Genomic DNA, 16630 nt, shown 5'->3' with positions numbered 1-16630 from the left:
CAACTACACCAAATTAAGTCAAATAAGAATATTTTGAAATCTGCTAAGTTTAAATTTTCTAACCAAAGAGGATTATTTCTGTTCACTTTCAACAGGAACAATGAATTTATGATACAATTGCAGTAGAGTAAATGCAATTGAACCAGATCAACATATAGTGCATCATATTTATAGGACAGTGTCAGAAGAATAACGACAGCCCAGAAAAGACAGTTCTGTCACTGAACTGACCCTGACTAGGCTACAATGGTGGAAAGGAATGTCAAGGGTTAGTATTCACTGGATAAAATATCAATTTAGATACATGAAACAGTGGTATAAATAATGTTATGAAGAGCTTGATAAACAGTAAATGGAAGCTTGCACTATAAAATTACTCATAGTTAATACAAATGGAGATGGCTTTTCTTCTTTTTGGGTGTATAGTTCCATATATTATAACCCATCCTCCAAAGCTAAAATCTACAAACATCAGTAGTTTCTAAACTTCCTTCATTTTGTTTGGTATTTTAATAAATTCTCTGAAACCTTACTATGTACCTCCAAAGAAGATATAGTCTTTTTTAGTATTTTCTTTTCTGGTACCTTCCAAAAAATAAAAGTAAAAGGTCTAAGTGAATACATTGGACTTTGGCTGCTAATCTACTGGACCAGTACAGGACAACCTTGTAGAATATCAGGGAGATTTCCCAAATTCTGAAGCTATTTATGGAAAATTCCCGAAGTTTAGATTTCTTGATGTGATTAATTCAAATTTTCTGCACTTGAGTAATACATATTAGATTCAATTCTCAATATGAGTATAGAATTCAAGATGTTCAACTTCTCTAACAAAATAACTTTGCTTGCCTAAAAATCCAGTTTTGCTGAAATGTTGAACTCATACCAATATGTATCTCCCAAAGCATTTTAGAAGTTTACATTACTGAAACTGTTGTAAACTCTACTTGACAACCATTGTATGGACTATATGGAAGATAGACTCATATAATGGAGTTAAACTCTATTGTATGAATCTACACTGGCCATTTAATGCAGTTTTGAATTGCATAATATGGCAGTGTAGATGGGGCCTACAGTCCTTTACAAATTACTTTCATTCACATTATTGCATGCTATGATCTAAAACCCTTCCCTCAAAAAGGACACAAACATTTCAAATTCCTGCAAAACTCAACAGCTGCACTATTTATTCTATGAAGTATAAATAGCATATCTACCCAGTCTGCATAATTCATTCCAATTACTGAATGAAGGTTATGTGGTTTTTGGGTGAGGTTTCTTAAATAAGCTCCATGTGATAATCTCTAGTGTTGTTGTATAAAGCAAAAGATGTGTATTCTGTTATTCAAACTGCTACCTCAAGTTTATTAACATGAAATGTTAAATACCGAAGGCTTTGCTTCAGAAGAGTTAAAAAGACCGTCTTCACCATCATTACTGTCAGTCGCAAATATATCTCCTGCAGATGGCAGCTTTACTCTGGGTTTTGACACCTGGAATTTAGAAATGGGAGATCAAAAGCAGTTATTTGCTGAACAGTTTTAATAAATTTTGTTTTGGGTGTGCTCTGTGCAACAAAAGATCAATTTTTAAGCAAAAATGGTAAAGTTATTTTGGCTTGACTGACCCCTTTTTTGTTGCTGGCAAAAAGATCAACGTCAGGATCATTGTCTTTTTGTAGTTTATGACTGAAAAGAAGTTCTTCATCCTGGAAAACGCCAGTGCTTTTGGAACAAACTATATCATCTGGAGACTGGAAAACAAACACACAACATGTCATGACAGGAATTGTTACGTCTTTAAGTTTAGTAGGTAGGTTTGTCTTCCTAGCCATGTTCTTATTACACTGTTCTTCCATAACTTTTTGCATGTTTTAAGCTAGAACACCTAGCAATTCCCTCAAATACCGTACCATGTTTCCCCAGTGAAATTGTACACTTTAGGAGGTGGAATCTTGGCTCCTTTTCCCCAACCTGTTTTAGGCCTGTGGAAATCTCTTCTCAAAATTGAAAGTAAAGACAGGCCATGTACCTTCAGAAGCTGCCCACCCATGATTTAAGAATGTTGAATTCCTGCAACATTAAATAACCCATTGGTGTGTGTTCACAGAAAGCCCGAAGAAGTTTAGTTTGTTTGGGTATACTTTTCTGTTACTCACCTTTCTTGTTTCTTTCTGTGTGTTTTTATTAGAATTTATATCTTCACTTCTTTCATCTTCTTCAAGCAAACTAAATACACTTTTATTTTTTCTCCTGGTATCTTTCTCCAAAATTGGCTAAGGGTTAATGAACAAATATGAATTATAAGCTCATCTAAAACAAAACATTTGTTCTTTGTTTAAGATTTATTTAAAACTAGTTTACTTGATTATTTGAACCACATAACCTAGTGATTGGGCAAAGAGATGATGGATGGCTCTCTTTCAGCTATCACAAAAGCTATCCTCAGTCTTAATTCTGACATATTTTGTGAAAAAACACGACCAGGGCATAAAAAATAGACTACTGGGACAATGAATGATACATTTCTCAAACATACATAAACTTAGAGAAATCCTTTTGATTCAAAGTCCTTTGACACTTCTCTCACTATATATAGTATAATATAATATACATATGGATGGCATTTCAAGGACCAGCCTCTACATGCCTTATAATTAAATATTACCACTATATTGATAATTTGTAAAAAATAAAAAAAAACTGTTCAGAACTTTCAACAATTCTTGTTCAATGTATTGTCGAAGGCTTTCATGGCCGGAATCACTGGGTTGTTGTAGGTTTTTTCGGGCTATATGGCCATGTTCTCCTGACATTTCGCCTGCATCTATGGCAAGCAACCTTGTTCAGCAATACTATAAAAGCAAACTGCTCCACACATTTCAGCATCTTCTATGCTACTTCAACACTCTTAGACCTGCTCTTAGACCTGAAGGATGAACATTTTCATGACACTTATAGAATCAAAGCATTGGAAGAGACCACAAGGGCCAGTCCAAGCTCCCATCATGCAGGAATACAAAAGGAATCCCAACAGATGAACATCCAGCCTCTGTTTAAAAACCTCCAAGGAAGGAGACTTTATCACACTTAAGAGGCAACTTATTCCTCCATTCAGCAGTTCTTAATTCTTCCTGTTGTTTAAGTGGAATCTCTTTTCCTGCAAGTCTTAATCCATCCCTCTTTGTCCTAGTCTCTGGCAACAGGAGAGCTGTCTTATTATAAGGTGTTTAGCTCTGTATGCCAAAAAGTGCTGGTGTCTCACCAAGCTACAAATCCCTGATCCATAACACTGAGCCATGGCAGATAAAATAGTGTCTGAACACATAAAATGTATGAAATCTAAGTCTCTGGATTAGCAGAAATGAAGCTTGCTCTGTTTTCAATCAGACATTCTTTCAAATATTTAAACATGGCTAAAACTATCCAGCTTCTGTTACTCATAGGTTATAGTTTCCTTTACCATTTTGGTCACTCGACCCTGGACACCATTCAGGTTGTCAATATCTTTCTTAATTTGTGGATCTCAGAACTAGACACAGACTCTAGGTAAGGTCTGACCAAAGTAGAATAAGTAAAGGTTTCCCACTGACATTAAGTCTAGTCATGTCTGACTCTGGGGGGTGGTGCTCATCTCCATTTCTAAGCTGAAAAGCCGACGTTGTCCATAGATGCCTCCAAGGTCATATGGCCAGCATGATTGCAGGGAGTGCCACTGTGTTCCCACCAAAGCTGTACCTATTGATCTACTCACATTTGCATGTTTTCGAATTGCTAGGTTGGCAGAAGCTGGGCCTAACAATGGGAGCTCACCCCATTCACACACTCGAATTTCCAACCTTCCAATCAACAAGTTCTGCAGCTTAGCGGTTTAACCCACCATGTCACCACATAGAGGAGTATTATACATATTCACATAGAAGCCAAAAAATGTATGCCACAAATCACCTCTCAGAACCTGAGTCGACTTATATACAGGTCAGTGCTGGAATAGGGACCCAGTGCAAAGGCAAAAAAAGAACAGAAAAAGAAAAAGAAAAACAAGAAGCAGAGGCAAGTGCTCCCAACCCATTCTCTGCCTCTTTTTGCTCAAGCTGAAAAAAGAAAGGCTGTCATCCCTTCTCCCTTATTTTCTTTTTTAACCTGAGAAGGGTTTAGCAGCAAAATAGGGGAGCCATTTCAGGTAGCTGAGATAACACAAAGGGGCGAAGGTCATTTTAAGTAATGGATTAAGTGCCTAAGATACTTAAATTTTTGAAATGTTATTATTTTCAGTCTTTCAGTTTCTTATACTGATGCCATCAACAGCATATTTATAGGATCTCTTTATATTTTAAATGTTCTTGGACTTGTATAAAATAATCCTCAGAATACAAGTGCTTGCAAATGGCATCTCATGTTAGAGACTCACTTACCTTGCACACATCAAACAAGCTTAATTAGAATATGAACCAAAGCCTATTTGGCCCAATTCCCTAAAACCTACCCTCCAAGATTCGACTAACCTCAGAACAGGTATTTTCTAAAATAACATTTTAATAGAATTTATGAAAAGTAAAAAAAGGAAATTTGCCTCACTTGTTCCTTCCTTTCCTTTTCTTTTACATCTCTTTGTTCAAGATCATGCAATGTATCAGGCTCAGCCAAAGTTTCTGCCTTCTCTTCCGCCAGTTTCTTCTGAGGTACTACCAGAAAATCTTCCTGTGGACCAAGAAATAAAGGTTGAGAAGTCTTGCATTTTAAAATTAGAAAGCCTCCTAATATCAATAATGAAAAGAGAAGATTTTAATATCTGGAGAAGTTGCAGTCTTTGTGTGTGCGCACATATGAGAGAAAAGATTGGATAAATGGGCATCGGAGACAGAAGGATCATCTCACAATTTAAAATGTTTTAAACATAGGAGTCGAACCATGAGCTACATAAAAGACTTGGAATTGTTTTAATTGTATTTATATGTTGCCTGATTTTAACAGTTTAATTGTGCAATGTATTGTTGTTTTGTGTAATTGTGGAATTGAATAATTGCCGAAAATGGAAGCCGCTCTGAGTCCCTCTCAGGGTGAGACAGAGCAGAGTAGAAATATATTAAGTAAGTAAATAAATTTCCAGTTTATGAGACTGCGCACCTGAGCTGCATGTTCCATTACTGAAGACTGAGGTGAGGACTGAAATTTGAAGAGAGAATCTCCATTTCCATCATCATCTTCAAACAGAAGAGCCACTTTTTGAGATTTTTTTTTACTGTAATAATGAGGGAAAAGAGAAAGAAAAGGTTTAACTGCATCACATTTTAGAACATTTTTGTTAAAGACACAAATTAAATTGCATACAGATTATAACATTAGTGAGAAGTCTAGTGTCTAAAGCGCTTGTGAGACACGGCCACCCAACTTCTGCTGAAAGACCTTCAAAGGAGAGTCTTCCAACCTCTGAAACAACTGATTCCATTCCCAAACAGCTTTTATATTATTATTCCAATTTTATATTATATTATTCCTAACATTTACCTAAAATCACTTTGCATGCCATTTGAACCCACTGTTCTAGTCTCTGGAGTAGCAGAAAATAAACTCACTCCATCATTTACATGACACCCTGATTGCATTTGATATAGCTTATGCAACAAATTTAGACTAAATGGGATTTTCTACAAGTTTCCCAAAAATTAAAAAATTTGCCTCTGGGAGTATACTGACAGACAGGACTATAATTTGAATCTTCAAATGCTGGACTCAATAGCTTTAAATAGTGCTGATTTACTAAAAGGATACAAAAATATTTACCTCCATAAAAACATGTTGAGATAGTAAACTATTTCAACCATGCCAAAGGATTACACTCCAATGATAATAGTTTTACATTCTATTTGTACCCTATAAAGTATTCATCAGAAAAGATAAAATCCTCATTTCAGAAGACTATAGACACAGATACAGGAATAATTAAGATTGCAGATGTGTCCAGAGGAGGGCGATTAAAATGATCAAGGGTCTGGAGAACAAACTCTATGATGATCTCATGGGCCATCCAGTCCAACCCTCTGACAAGAAGCAGGAAAACTGCTTTCAAAGCATCCCCAACACATGGCCATCCAGTCTCTGTTTAAAAGCCTCCATAGAAGGAGCCTTCACCACACTCCGGGGCAGAGGGTTCCACTGCTGAATAGCTGTCACAGTCAGAAAATTCTTCTTAATGTTCAGGTGGAATCTCCTTTCCTGTAGTTTGAAGCCATTGCTCCGTGCCCTAGACTCTAGGGTAGCAGAAAACAAGCCTGCTCCCTCCTCCCTATGACTTCCCCTCACATATTTATACATGGCCCTCATCATGTCTCCTCTCAGACTTCTCTTCTGCAGGCTAAACATGCCCAGCTCTTTAATCAGAATCACTGCCCAATATTATTAGGCGATTGGTAATTAATACACTTGCTGTCTCTTTTCTGGTGTACTGTGCTGAAACTGGGCTAATGGAATCATTGGCCCTCTTTGCACCAAGCTCTTTTCAGTAAAACGATACATCTAATGAAAGGGAAAGTTCTAGATACAGCCAAACATTTTACCTCTCTTCAGTGATTGCAAATATATCCTCCTCCCCTTCCTCCTCAAAGAGGCACTTCTTAGTTGTATGGCTGACTGAATAGGCAGGCTGTGTAGCTTTCTTCTTTTGGCTGAATTCAGAGGGAGGATTGACCTCTTGAGAATTGTTCCATTGGTCCTAAAATAAACAACATACCACTACTGTTTTGCATTGTGTTTATCCAGGTAACGTGCAAGTTTTTGAGCAAGCAAACCACAAGACAAAATTTAGAAGAGTTGCTATTCATTTGCATATCTTTTCTAGAAGACTTTGCTGAAGTTGCTGTGAGCAAGGAGGAAGCTGAGTATGGAGAGACAGCCAATGTTCAAAGCCAGCAGCACATACATTTCAGTGCACACAATAATATCCCATATACATATTCAAAGTGATGGAGATACAAACATAGAGATTTGGGGTGTTTAAAAAAGACAGGCCTGATTTGAAATCACTATATCCCTGCAACCACAAACCACTCATGAAATAAACTCTTACCACTTGAAAGTGAGGGGCATACAGTTTCAAATGATTACCATTAGATGCCTCTCCCAGTGCACAAACAGCCCCTAGCCTCAGGCATTCACAAGAGAATGACCCAGCAACGTAAGGCCAACTGAGATATTATCAATTTGCAGAGTTGTTTTTTTTAGATTTGTTTCTAGATCAAAATGGTTAGTAAAACTTGATAACTCAATAAACTATTTGTAACTTTTTGTGTAATTGTAACATGTTGTCATCATGAAATATATTGTTTTGAAATTGAGTCCATCATTTTGAAACACCTTGCACCGAATGGCATTGGTTTCAAATAGCTAGAGAGAGATAAAGTCTGTTTTGCCAACTTTTGTAGATAGTACCTCCTCATCGCTGCTGAAGAGTAAGCTGGTTGCTTTCTCTTGGTGTGGTCTTGATTTTTGCATCTTAGGTGCAGAACCAAAGAGATCCTAAAAGATATAAAAAGAAGCTCACTATAGAGTCCCTCAGGGCTCTGTTTTAACCCTCGTGCTGTGTAACATGTACATGAAAATGCTGGGAAGAGTCATCTGGAGTTTTGGAGTGCAGTGTCATCTATATGCAGATGACACCCAACTCTACTACTCTTTTCCACCAAAACCCAAGGTCCTGGTCCTAAACCAGTGCTCGTCACCAGTAATGAGCTTGATGAGGTTAAACAAATTGAAACTTAACCCAGACAAGATAAAGATGCTCCTGGTCACCTGGAAGGAAGATCAGGGAATAGGGAATCAGCCAGTGCTGGATGGGGTTACACTCTCCCTGAAGATATAAATCCGTAGTTTGAGGGTATTCTTGGACTCAGGGTTGAACCTGGAGGTCCAGGTATCAGCACGGGCCAGGAGTGCCTTTGCACATTAAAACTTGTGCACCAACTGTGCCAATTCCTTTAGATGTTCCAAATCGGAACAAACTAATCACACCCTTTAGAATTATGAGAAAGTCAAAGACCAAAATGCCTCTTTTGTTTGCTCTGCTGCTTTTTCCTGCCTTAGTCCTTATCTCTTCTTCTACCTGATGTCTGTATTGATAGCACAAAAGGATACTGTCTCCTCATTAATATAGTTGAAAGAGACTCAGATGCATGCACTATGACGGTTGGCATTTTCACCAGGTGCCTCTGAATTCAGCATCCTTTGCCCCAGCTTAATCCAAATTTCAATGTTAACTTTAATTGGTATTCCAGCTTTCAATACAGCTAATGTTCCCAAAAAGAGGTAGGAGTGACAAATTAACAAGAGACACTTGACATTCCCCCCAGAGAGGAGTGGAAAGAAAGCTTCTATTAGCAGTTACGTATAATGTCAAGTTCACAAAAATGCATATATATTCCACATGGAAACAGGCAATAGCAACTAAAATCTCATCTCTGGGCTTTTCTCCAGGGTTGCTACTCAGTATGGAATACAATCGAGCCAAAGCACTCATTAAACAAAATATATCAGACAGAGCACCAATTGCATCTAGCCAGCACCCCAGCCTTCATCACCAATTAAACCAGTAGTTACCTTGCCTCCCCTAAGGCATATTTAACAAATCTAGAGGTACCCAACCTTCGGAGGGCCTTTACCCTGATGTTATGCCCTTCCATTAGCTGTACACGACAGTTGATATCAGAAGACCCCCTACGCAGAGAGACTCTGTCCTTGTGACTCTGGACATATAGAAACAACTGAACATGTGCTCCTCCACTGCCTGTTTTACAGAGAAATTTGAACTAGACTCATCTTGCCATTGCTATATAAACATACAGGACGCTCAGGACAAGTTTACACCATCCTTTTACTTTCAGATACCAACACTGTTATTATTATTTTTTATCATGTCAGAAGCGACCCGAGAAACTGCAAGTCACTTCTGGTGTGAGATAATTGGCTGTCTGCAGAGACTTTGCCCAGGGGACGCCTGGATGTGTTACCATCCTGAGGGAGGCTTCTCTCATGTCCGCGCATGAGAAGCGGGAGCTGACAGATGGGAGCTCACCACATCTCACAGATTTGAATCACCGACCTTCAGATCAGTGGGCACAAGGGTTTAACCCACTGCACCACCGCAGCTCCTAAATCTGTTATAACCTATAGTGTTGCCAAGTTTTGTGCAGCAGCGCTTAAAATTTGCCCGGTGATGACTGGTACCACAAGCTAGCACTCTAACTTATTGGTAAATTGAAACTATAGATACTTAGTGCTCCCACCCCCTAATCCCCTAGACCTGTGCCTGACTGTACCCATCCCTCCTTATGCTACCTTATACTCCCTGAATGCTCCTACCCCTCCCTCCAGACCCTCTTCTTTTTTCATTTCCTCTAGTCCTTTTTCCCTTTTAAATAATATTTGTGTTTTAGTCTTTAATACACCTATGTATTTTAGGTTTTAGCCTAGACTACAATGATTTTAATGTATAAAGCTTTCATGAGACTGTATCCCATTCTCCTTATGCTGCTCTATAACAGTAATAAAGATTTGTTTGTTGTTTGCATATATTATTCAATGAGAGTACTAGTTATTATCGGAAATCACTTACCTCTTCATCTTCCTCATCAAATAAAGACAGAGATGTTTTTGCTGTCACTTTGCTTGATGATAAAGGTGAGTTGTTTGTTTTTATGGTTTGATGAGAAGAAAACAAATCCTGTTGAATACAAAAAAGTAGCATTCACTAATTTAGGTTTTACATACCCTGACTCAAATACTGAGTGCATGAATTTGCCTTATCTGCTAGGGGGACGGATTATGCTATGTAAAAGCGAACAGAGGGCCCAATAAATCATTTCTGTCTAATGAGTTAATTGAGCCCTGACACACTTAGAAGAAAGGGCATGCAGTCATATTTCACCTCCTTTGCTCAAACTATTAGTTATTTCATTCTACTGACCAGTCCTAATCTGATAATGAGTTGTGTTCCTTTCATTCCTTGCTTAGGACAGCATGGTGCTTGGTTCATAGCTGGAACCTGAGAGCAGCAGGCACTTAAGCTGGAAGGATATGTGTCTTTTTGACTCCCACAAGCCGAATGTATTTTTGCCATATGTAGCAAAACCTATTCAAATATCCCTTTTCGTTCTTGATTAGTTAGGAAGGAAAGTTCCCATGTCTTTCAACCCACAACAAATTCATGAGCCTGGTAAAACTAACCTTTACTGTTTCTCAAAAATATATTCTTTAAGTACAAAATTATTCAGATAATTAAATACCGAGTCAATCATAACTACAAATTCAAGACAGACAAAAATACATAGTAAAATCCACATCGTTTGGGATGTTTAGGGTATGTTCACTCGGAATTTGCTATGCAATTGAGTTAAGAACTTACTTCAGAATCTTCCTCATCAGAGAAAAGGCTTTTCTGGTCTTTGGAAGGTGCCTGGACAAAAGGCTTAGCATTCTCAGCAGAAGATGGCAAACTCTTAAAAACATAAATATGTAAATTTGAAAAGAGGTTTGTTCTGAGCAAGCTGTCATCAGTGATTTTCTTCAGAATTATAATCATTATGTAAAAAAACAACAACATTGAAATCAAAAGCCAAGTTTTGGGAAGGAAAATGTGGTGATGCACCTCTCCATGATGGCATTTTCCTGTTTAATAGGCCTACATGGCTGTGCCTTAGAACTTCTTCAATAGTGGAAACTAATTAAATCTATGAATTATGCATTTCCAGAGTCCTTGGTTATAATTACGGACAATGTAATGGGCCTCTAGAACAGAGGATGGTCTAGGCTTCTAAGCATCTGGATCCTGATTTGTAAAGCAATGCACCTTGAATATTAACAGAGTTGAGGCTGATAAAGGAGCAAAAACTATAGTTGAATCCAAATGAACATCAGCAGAAGCTTGTTTGATAGATTGTGAAGCTTGACTGTAGTAGCAGTCCCAAAATAAGATTTTTTTAAAATAAAAAACCTCATTTGAACTGCTAGTTTGTATTCTCCAACCAAACAATATATTCTGTCTTTATTCTAGGCCAAAGAGGGAGTCACTCATAATAACCATAATTAAACCATCTCTTAGACATGTTTTAATTTGCTTCTCTTACATCCATGATAACCTGGATGCTTAAAAGGAGATATCCTCAATGACACAATGATTTCAAAATTGTAATGCAAAAAGAAACTACTGTGTACTTCAGCTTGATTACCTTGTGTCCTGCTGTAGGATCTTTATTGTCTGTATTAGTATTCTTTACAATGTTGGTGACGACAGTTTTTTCTTTGAAAAGATCCTGCTCAGCATCAAATAGACCAGTTGTAGGCTTGCCTGTTTAAAAAACAGAACATAAATATCCACCTTCTGCAACTGTGGAGAAGAACAAAACAAACTCTGCATCTGCATGCTTGCCCACAATGCCCTGCCTCATGCACAGAGGAAGAGCTGTTTAAAGCTACAGACAATGCGGTCACTGTTGCCCATTTTTGGTCTAAAATTATTTAGTTGCTTGTGCTCTTTATTTTATCAGTCTTATACTTTTTTTTTATGCAATGCTTTTGACACGAAATAAATAAACTGCTTGTGTTGTCAGATATATTCCAATTTATTCATCATGAGGATACGGACAAGATTTATGGAGGTAAGAGTCACCATATACATAATGCACCCATTCCCTTTCCAGCTCATAAAGGCAGTTGGAGGAGGGGTTGAATAAAAGTGCAAGGCGAGCAGAGAATCCCTCATTTTGGGTACTGTTCTGTCTAAAAGGCATGGTGATGCCATTACAGGAAGAATAAAACAACCTCCATGTCCATCATTAAGGAATAACCAGCCAGTCTCCCTTTGCCCTTTCTTGGGCATGATTATGGAGTGTGTGGAAGCTTCCCAGCTCAGTTTCAGTTTGGCTTCATACTTGGATGTGGGACAGAGACAGGTTTAACCTCTTTGGTAGATGGCATATGCTAGAAAATAATATGGGAGGGCTGCTGATTCTGGTAGACCTTTAGCTGCTTTCAGAGCCATTGACCATGGTATCCTTCTGGGGTGCCTCTGTGGTATGAGGCTTGGGGAACTAATTTACAATAGTTCCACTCTTTCTTGAAGAGGTGACCTCAGAAATTGGTTCTAGAGGGTTCCTAGTCAAATATTGGCCTGTGGGATTGCTCATGGTTCAGTTTTGTCCCCCATTGTGTTTAACATCTATAGGAAACCACTGAGAGAGTATTTGATGTCACCAGTATGTCAATGACATTCAACACTTCCTTTCCTATTAACTTCAACAGGAATTGCTTTGGTGCTAAACCAGTGTACTACAAGGTACATACTGACTATCAAGGCACTTCATGGTATAACTCAATGTGCTGATTATGAATGCAGACTGTCTAAATGGCTTGTTTTTGTTTTGTTTTTTTGTAAGACACCACCCAAATTTTAAGATCTTGGGGGAGGGGGAGATTTTCTCTCTATCCCACCATCTTAACAGGAATATTCCGTGAGGACAAGGGAAAGAACGGTCTCAGGAGCTACTTCCAAATTGTGGAACACATCTCATGGAAAGTTTGATCAGCCCTCTCTCTAATCTCTCTCTGTCTCTAAGGAAAGACCTTTCTATTTAGGTTACTGTGGCAGAAGGATGTTTTTTAAAATATATTTTATTTAGTTTTTCAGATAACAATAAAAGAGGGGGAACATATAGTTTTTATAGGAAAGTAGGAAGATATAAAGATATGTCCAGAAGAATAAAAAAGATAAAAAAGGACATAAATAAAATAATAAAAAAGAAATCCATACCCAGGGCTTGGGGTCGAAGAAGGATCTTTTTAATGTATATTATGTTTTTTGTCTTTTTACTATGTTCTAAAGTGTTTTAAAATGAATTCTTTATGTTAATGTTTTCAACTTTGTATCATATAGATTATTGGTGTTATTTGTTCTTAACTTGATATAAGATATCTTGGGCCTTGACCTAGGAGAATGGTGAAGTATTAAATAAATTAAGTAATACACAGATAAAATTAGCTTCAGTTTAAACCATTTCTTACTCTTTCTCCCTAAAGGCAATGGTCATACACAAATCTATTCTATGATGTTAAGTTTCAAAATAATCCACCAAGCCCCTTTTCACAGCACTTACCCTTTCATCTTCTCACTACTTGTTATAGTTTTGTAACATATTCTTAACACAGATTTGCAACTGGAGCTCTATAATTAATATAGATATATATATAGCCTTCAGAAAGAAAGAGACACCCATAGTTCCTGTAACTGCAATAAAGCCAATGTGTATCAAGGTTGTTTTGGCAGTGGCTCATCATACAAATATGTAACAGGGCAACCAGATTTATTTTGCAGTTCTAGTCATATATCTAAAATCACCATGTCTTTTACTGCTTTGCTTCTGTGTCATTAAAGGTTGTTTGATATACAGGCATCTAACAAGTTAAGCTTTTCATAGTATAGGAGTAAACTGGTGAGGAAATTTTGTTTACTAAAACTATCTTTTGTTAAAACTTCCTCAGCATATTTTGCATAAACTAACAACCTAAGGAAAAAAAGGCAAGACAATATTCTAAAGAAAATGGAGATTATATGATAGGAGAAAACAGGGAAAGAATTAAAGCAAACGTATTGAGGAACTCACCTGAAACTGAATTTGTATTAGTTGACTCAAAGTCTTCATCATCGAACAGGCCAACAGTTCCATTAAATTTTTGAGCTTTATCTGTAGTTGGTTCTATTGATTTCTTATCTTCCTTCTCCAATAGAAATGAGGGGCTAAATACATTGTTTCCACCTAAAAATATTTAGCAGATGTTATTATTGGTATTCTTTAATTAAGTTGGAGTACTTAATATGATATTGCTGCAGCCAACAAATTCCCATTTCACTTATAAATGATCTTCGTAATCATTAGATGCAAATATGAATAAGCAAGATTCCCTTTCGCTAACTGCAGTGTATACAAATGTTGATGCTTCTTCATTTTCAACAGTTCTAATGAACTGTAACCCTGCTTCGTTTCCAAGATCAGATAGAATCTGGTAAAGGTAAAGGTTTTTCCCTGACATTAAGTCCAGTCGTGAGTTGGTGCTCATCTCCATTTCTAAGCTGGAAGAGCCAGCATTGTAGGTAGATACCGCCAAGGTCATGTGGCCAGCATGACTGCATGGAGTGCCGTTACCTTCCCGCCGGAGGGTACCTATTGATCTACTCACATTTCCATGTTTTCAAACTGCTAGGTTGTCAGAAGCTGGGGCTAACAGGGGGAGCTCATGCTGCTCCCTGGATTCGAACCTGTGGCCTTTTGATCAGCAAGTTCAGCAGCTCAGCGGTTTAACCCACTGTGTCACTGGGGGCTCCTCAATCTGGTACCTTCGGGATATGTAGGTTTAGGCATGTGCAGAAATATTTATGTTTGAAATCACTGGTCCAAATAAAAGACATATTATTAAGCTTCTCTTCTCAAGAGATTTACTGAACTAGAGATACGCTGCCTAGAATAACCCAGGAATCCTTTGCAAAACATAACAGCATTTTGGGACACACAACTTTACTTGAACACAGAAAATATCAATTGTTTTTAGGTTGGCTAGAGATTACTCCTACCTGGAAAGAGAGAAACTGCTCCAGCAGGAACTTTCCTTACAGCTTTAGATGATGGCTCTAATAAAGAATACAGATTGCAAAGTAATTTCTCTGTCATGGTGTTCACCCACCCCTCATGAAGTCAACAATTCAGTATAAGAGCCCTGGCCAAGACACACTTTGACCGTGCCATGTTCCCTTGGGTCTCTGATTCAACATTCTTCAGGTGAGTTAGCTTGTCAGTCACCCATTTCTCTGTGTCACAGAGACCCATGAAGAAGATGTTGTTTACCTGTAACTACAGAATTGCATTGTGTCCCAGTTGCTTCATGAGATTTTTTTTGTATCATGTCAAAAGCTACTTGAGAAACTGCTTCATGAGCCAATGTTTCCTATTCAACAGACACTGGGACTTATGAAGCCTCTTATCTTTTCTGCACTCTTCAAAGGAAGGACATGCCCCCTTGGTCACTTACTACATCCTGCTGGGGAATGGGACGCTCAAATGTTTCAGTCTCAGGCTCCTCAGATTCAGAAAAGCTACCACCATCTGAGCCATAAATCCATGGCAATCAGACTCCTCTGTGTCTAATGCCTGAAATTCCAGAGGATAAGCAAGGACAGGTATTTAGGTGGAGGATGATTTTGAGATCTATCCTGGTCTCTATATAACAGAGGATGAAAACTGATTTGTATCCTGATAACCTGGATTGAGATTTCTTCCAAGGACATCTGGATTTACCATAAAAAGAATGAACAGGCAACAAAAATGCCTGTCAGTCTGTGGAATTTTACTACCACATCAGAATCACTTTTTAAAGATCAGCTTAAACAGAGGTTGGATAACTATTTGATGGGAGTACATTGGTTGCATGTTGCTGCAGGCATTTGGAATGAATAGCCCTTGTGGTCTCTTCTAATTTCTACTCTAGGAGTCTATGACGCTGAAGTCATAAACAATAAGGAGTATCATCATGATTCATGAAAGATAGTAAAATAAAAACTACCAAGAGAAGAAGGAAACTAGAAAAATATAAAGAAAAAATAAAAGAAGCTATAGAAAAAAATGAAGGAAGTGATGTAAACAAACATTCTGCAATGCACAGATAAGTTCCTTCACAGTGCTAATGTTTCGATGATGAAAATAAACTATGGCAAACAAGAGGAATGTCAACGACATGTGGTCAGAGAGAGGTAGAGTTACCACCAAAGCACTCTGCTTAGCTATAGGAGTTCTCCAAGCTACTCTGTGCAGGTACAGATGAGACCCATTTGTGTGACCCAAAGTCACCAAAGTATGCAAAATATACAGTTATATGATATATACAATATTCCCAGAACTTCTCTTAATACCTGCCCATTGGACATTAGAAATATTCACAATTCAATCTGTTCTTACCATCATTTATAGGGGATGGAGTTTCCTTCTCTACTGTGGCTTTCCCCTTTGGCAATTCAGCAAAAAGATCACTCTGGTTGAAAACACAGATTAACAGTTATATTAATGGTGAGATAGACAAAGTGAGATAGACAATTTTTCTATCTGCTTACATATAATTTTTCAAATTCATTAGAACAGTAATTGATTTCATGTAGCAATGCCTTTTTAATACCAATTTATTTATTTATTTATTTCACAGTTTTCTATACCGAGCTTCTCAACCTCATTGAGGGACTCAGCCCGGTTTCCAGCCATAAAAAACATATACACTCATTAAAATATCATATATCACAATTACAAAAACCACTTTAAAAACACTATATATAAAACTACAGTCGTCAGTCGTCCTATTAAGATGGATCTACATCAACTTCCATCCAGAGTCCTATGGTGTTGTCTCACTCATTGAAGGCCTGACTCCACAGCCACGTCTCCACAGCCACCAACTTAACTACCATAGAAAAAAATATGATACAAAATCAGATGTGATTCTAACATTGTCACTTTTCTTCTCCTGTATGATTTTGCCTGTTGAAGAAGCCAACTGAGCTTTGAAAGCTTGCATGATGTATTTTGGGCTTTCTGCCCAAATGT

General features: G+C 37.7%; 1 protein-coding gene across 2 annotated transcripts in view; it reads right to left on the bottom strand.

The window, feature by feature from the left end:
- Window positions 1–16630, bottom strand: part of LOC132771383 (WASH complex subunit 2-like) — a 38938-nt gene that overhangs the window by 5170 nt on the left and 17138 nt on the right. For both annotated transcript variants that reach the window (XM_060769310.2, XM_060769311.2), the window contains exons 12-24: window positions 15995–16067; window positions 14617–14673; window positions 13652–13804; window positions 11222–11340; window positions 10399–10491; window positions 9610–9717; window positions 7431–7517; window positions 6560–6714; window positions 5130–5244; window positions 4581–4703; window positions 2162–2278; window positions 1631–1756; window positions 1392–1496 (exon numbers count right to left, since the gene is read on the bottom strand). In XM_060769310.2, coding sequence (XP_060625293.2) covers window positions 1392–1496; window positions 1631–1756; window positions 2162–2278; window positions 4581–4703; window positions 5130–5244; window positions 6560–6714; window positions 7431–7517; window positions 9610–9717; window positions 10399–10491; window positions 11222–11340; window positions 13652–13804; window positions 14617–14673; window positions 15995–16067 — 1431 coding nt within the window. The remainder of the gene's footprint in view (window positions 1–1391; window positions 1497–1630; window positions 1757–2161; window positions 2279–4580; window positions 4704–5129; window positions 5245–6559; window positions 6715–7430; window positions 7518–9609; window positions 9718–10398; window positions 10492–11221; window positions 11341–13651; window positions 13805–14616; window positions 14674–15994; window positions 16068–16630) is intronic.

The sequence above is a fragment of the Anolis sagrei genome, chromosome 3, assembly GCF_037176765.1.
Source record: "Anolis sagrei isolate rAnoSag1 chromosome 3, rAnoSag1.mat, whole genome shotgun sequence".
NCBI lineage: Eukaryota > Metazoa > Chordata > Lepidosauria > Squamata > Dactyloidae > Anolis > Anolis sagrei.
This window is presented reverse-complemented; position numbering and strand designations above follow the sequence as displayed.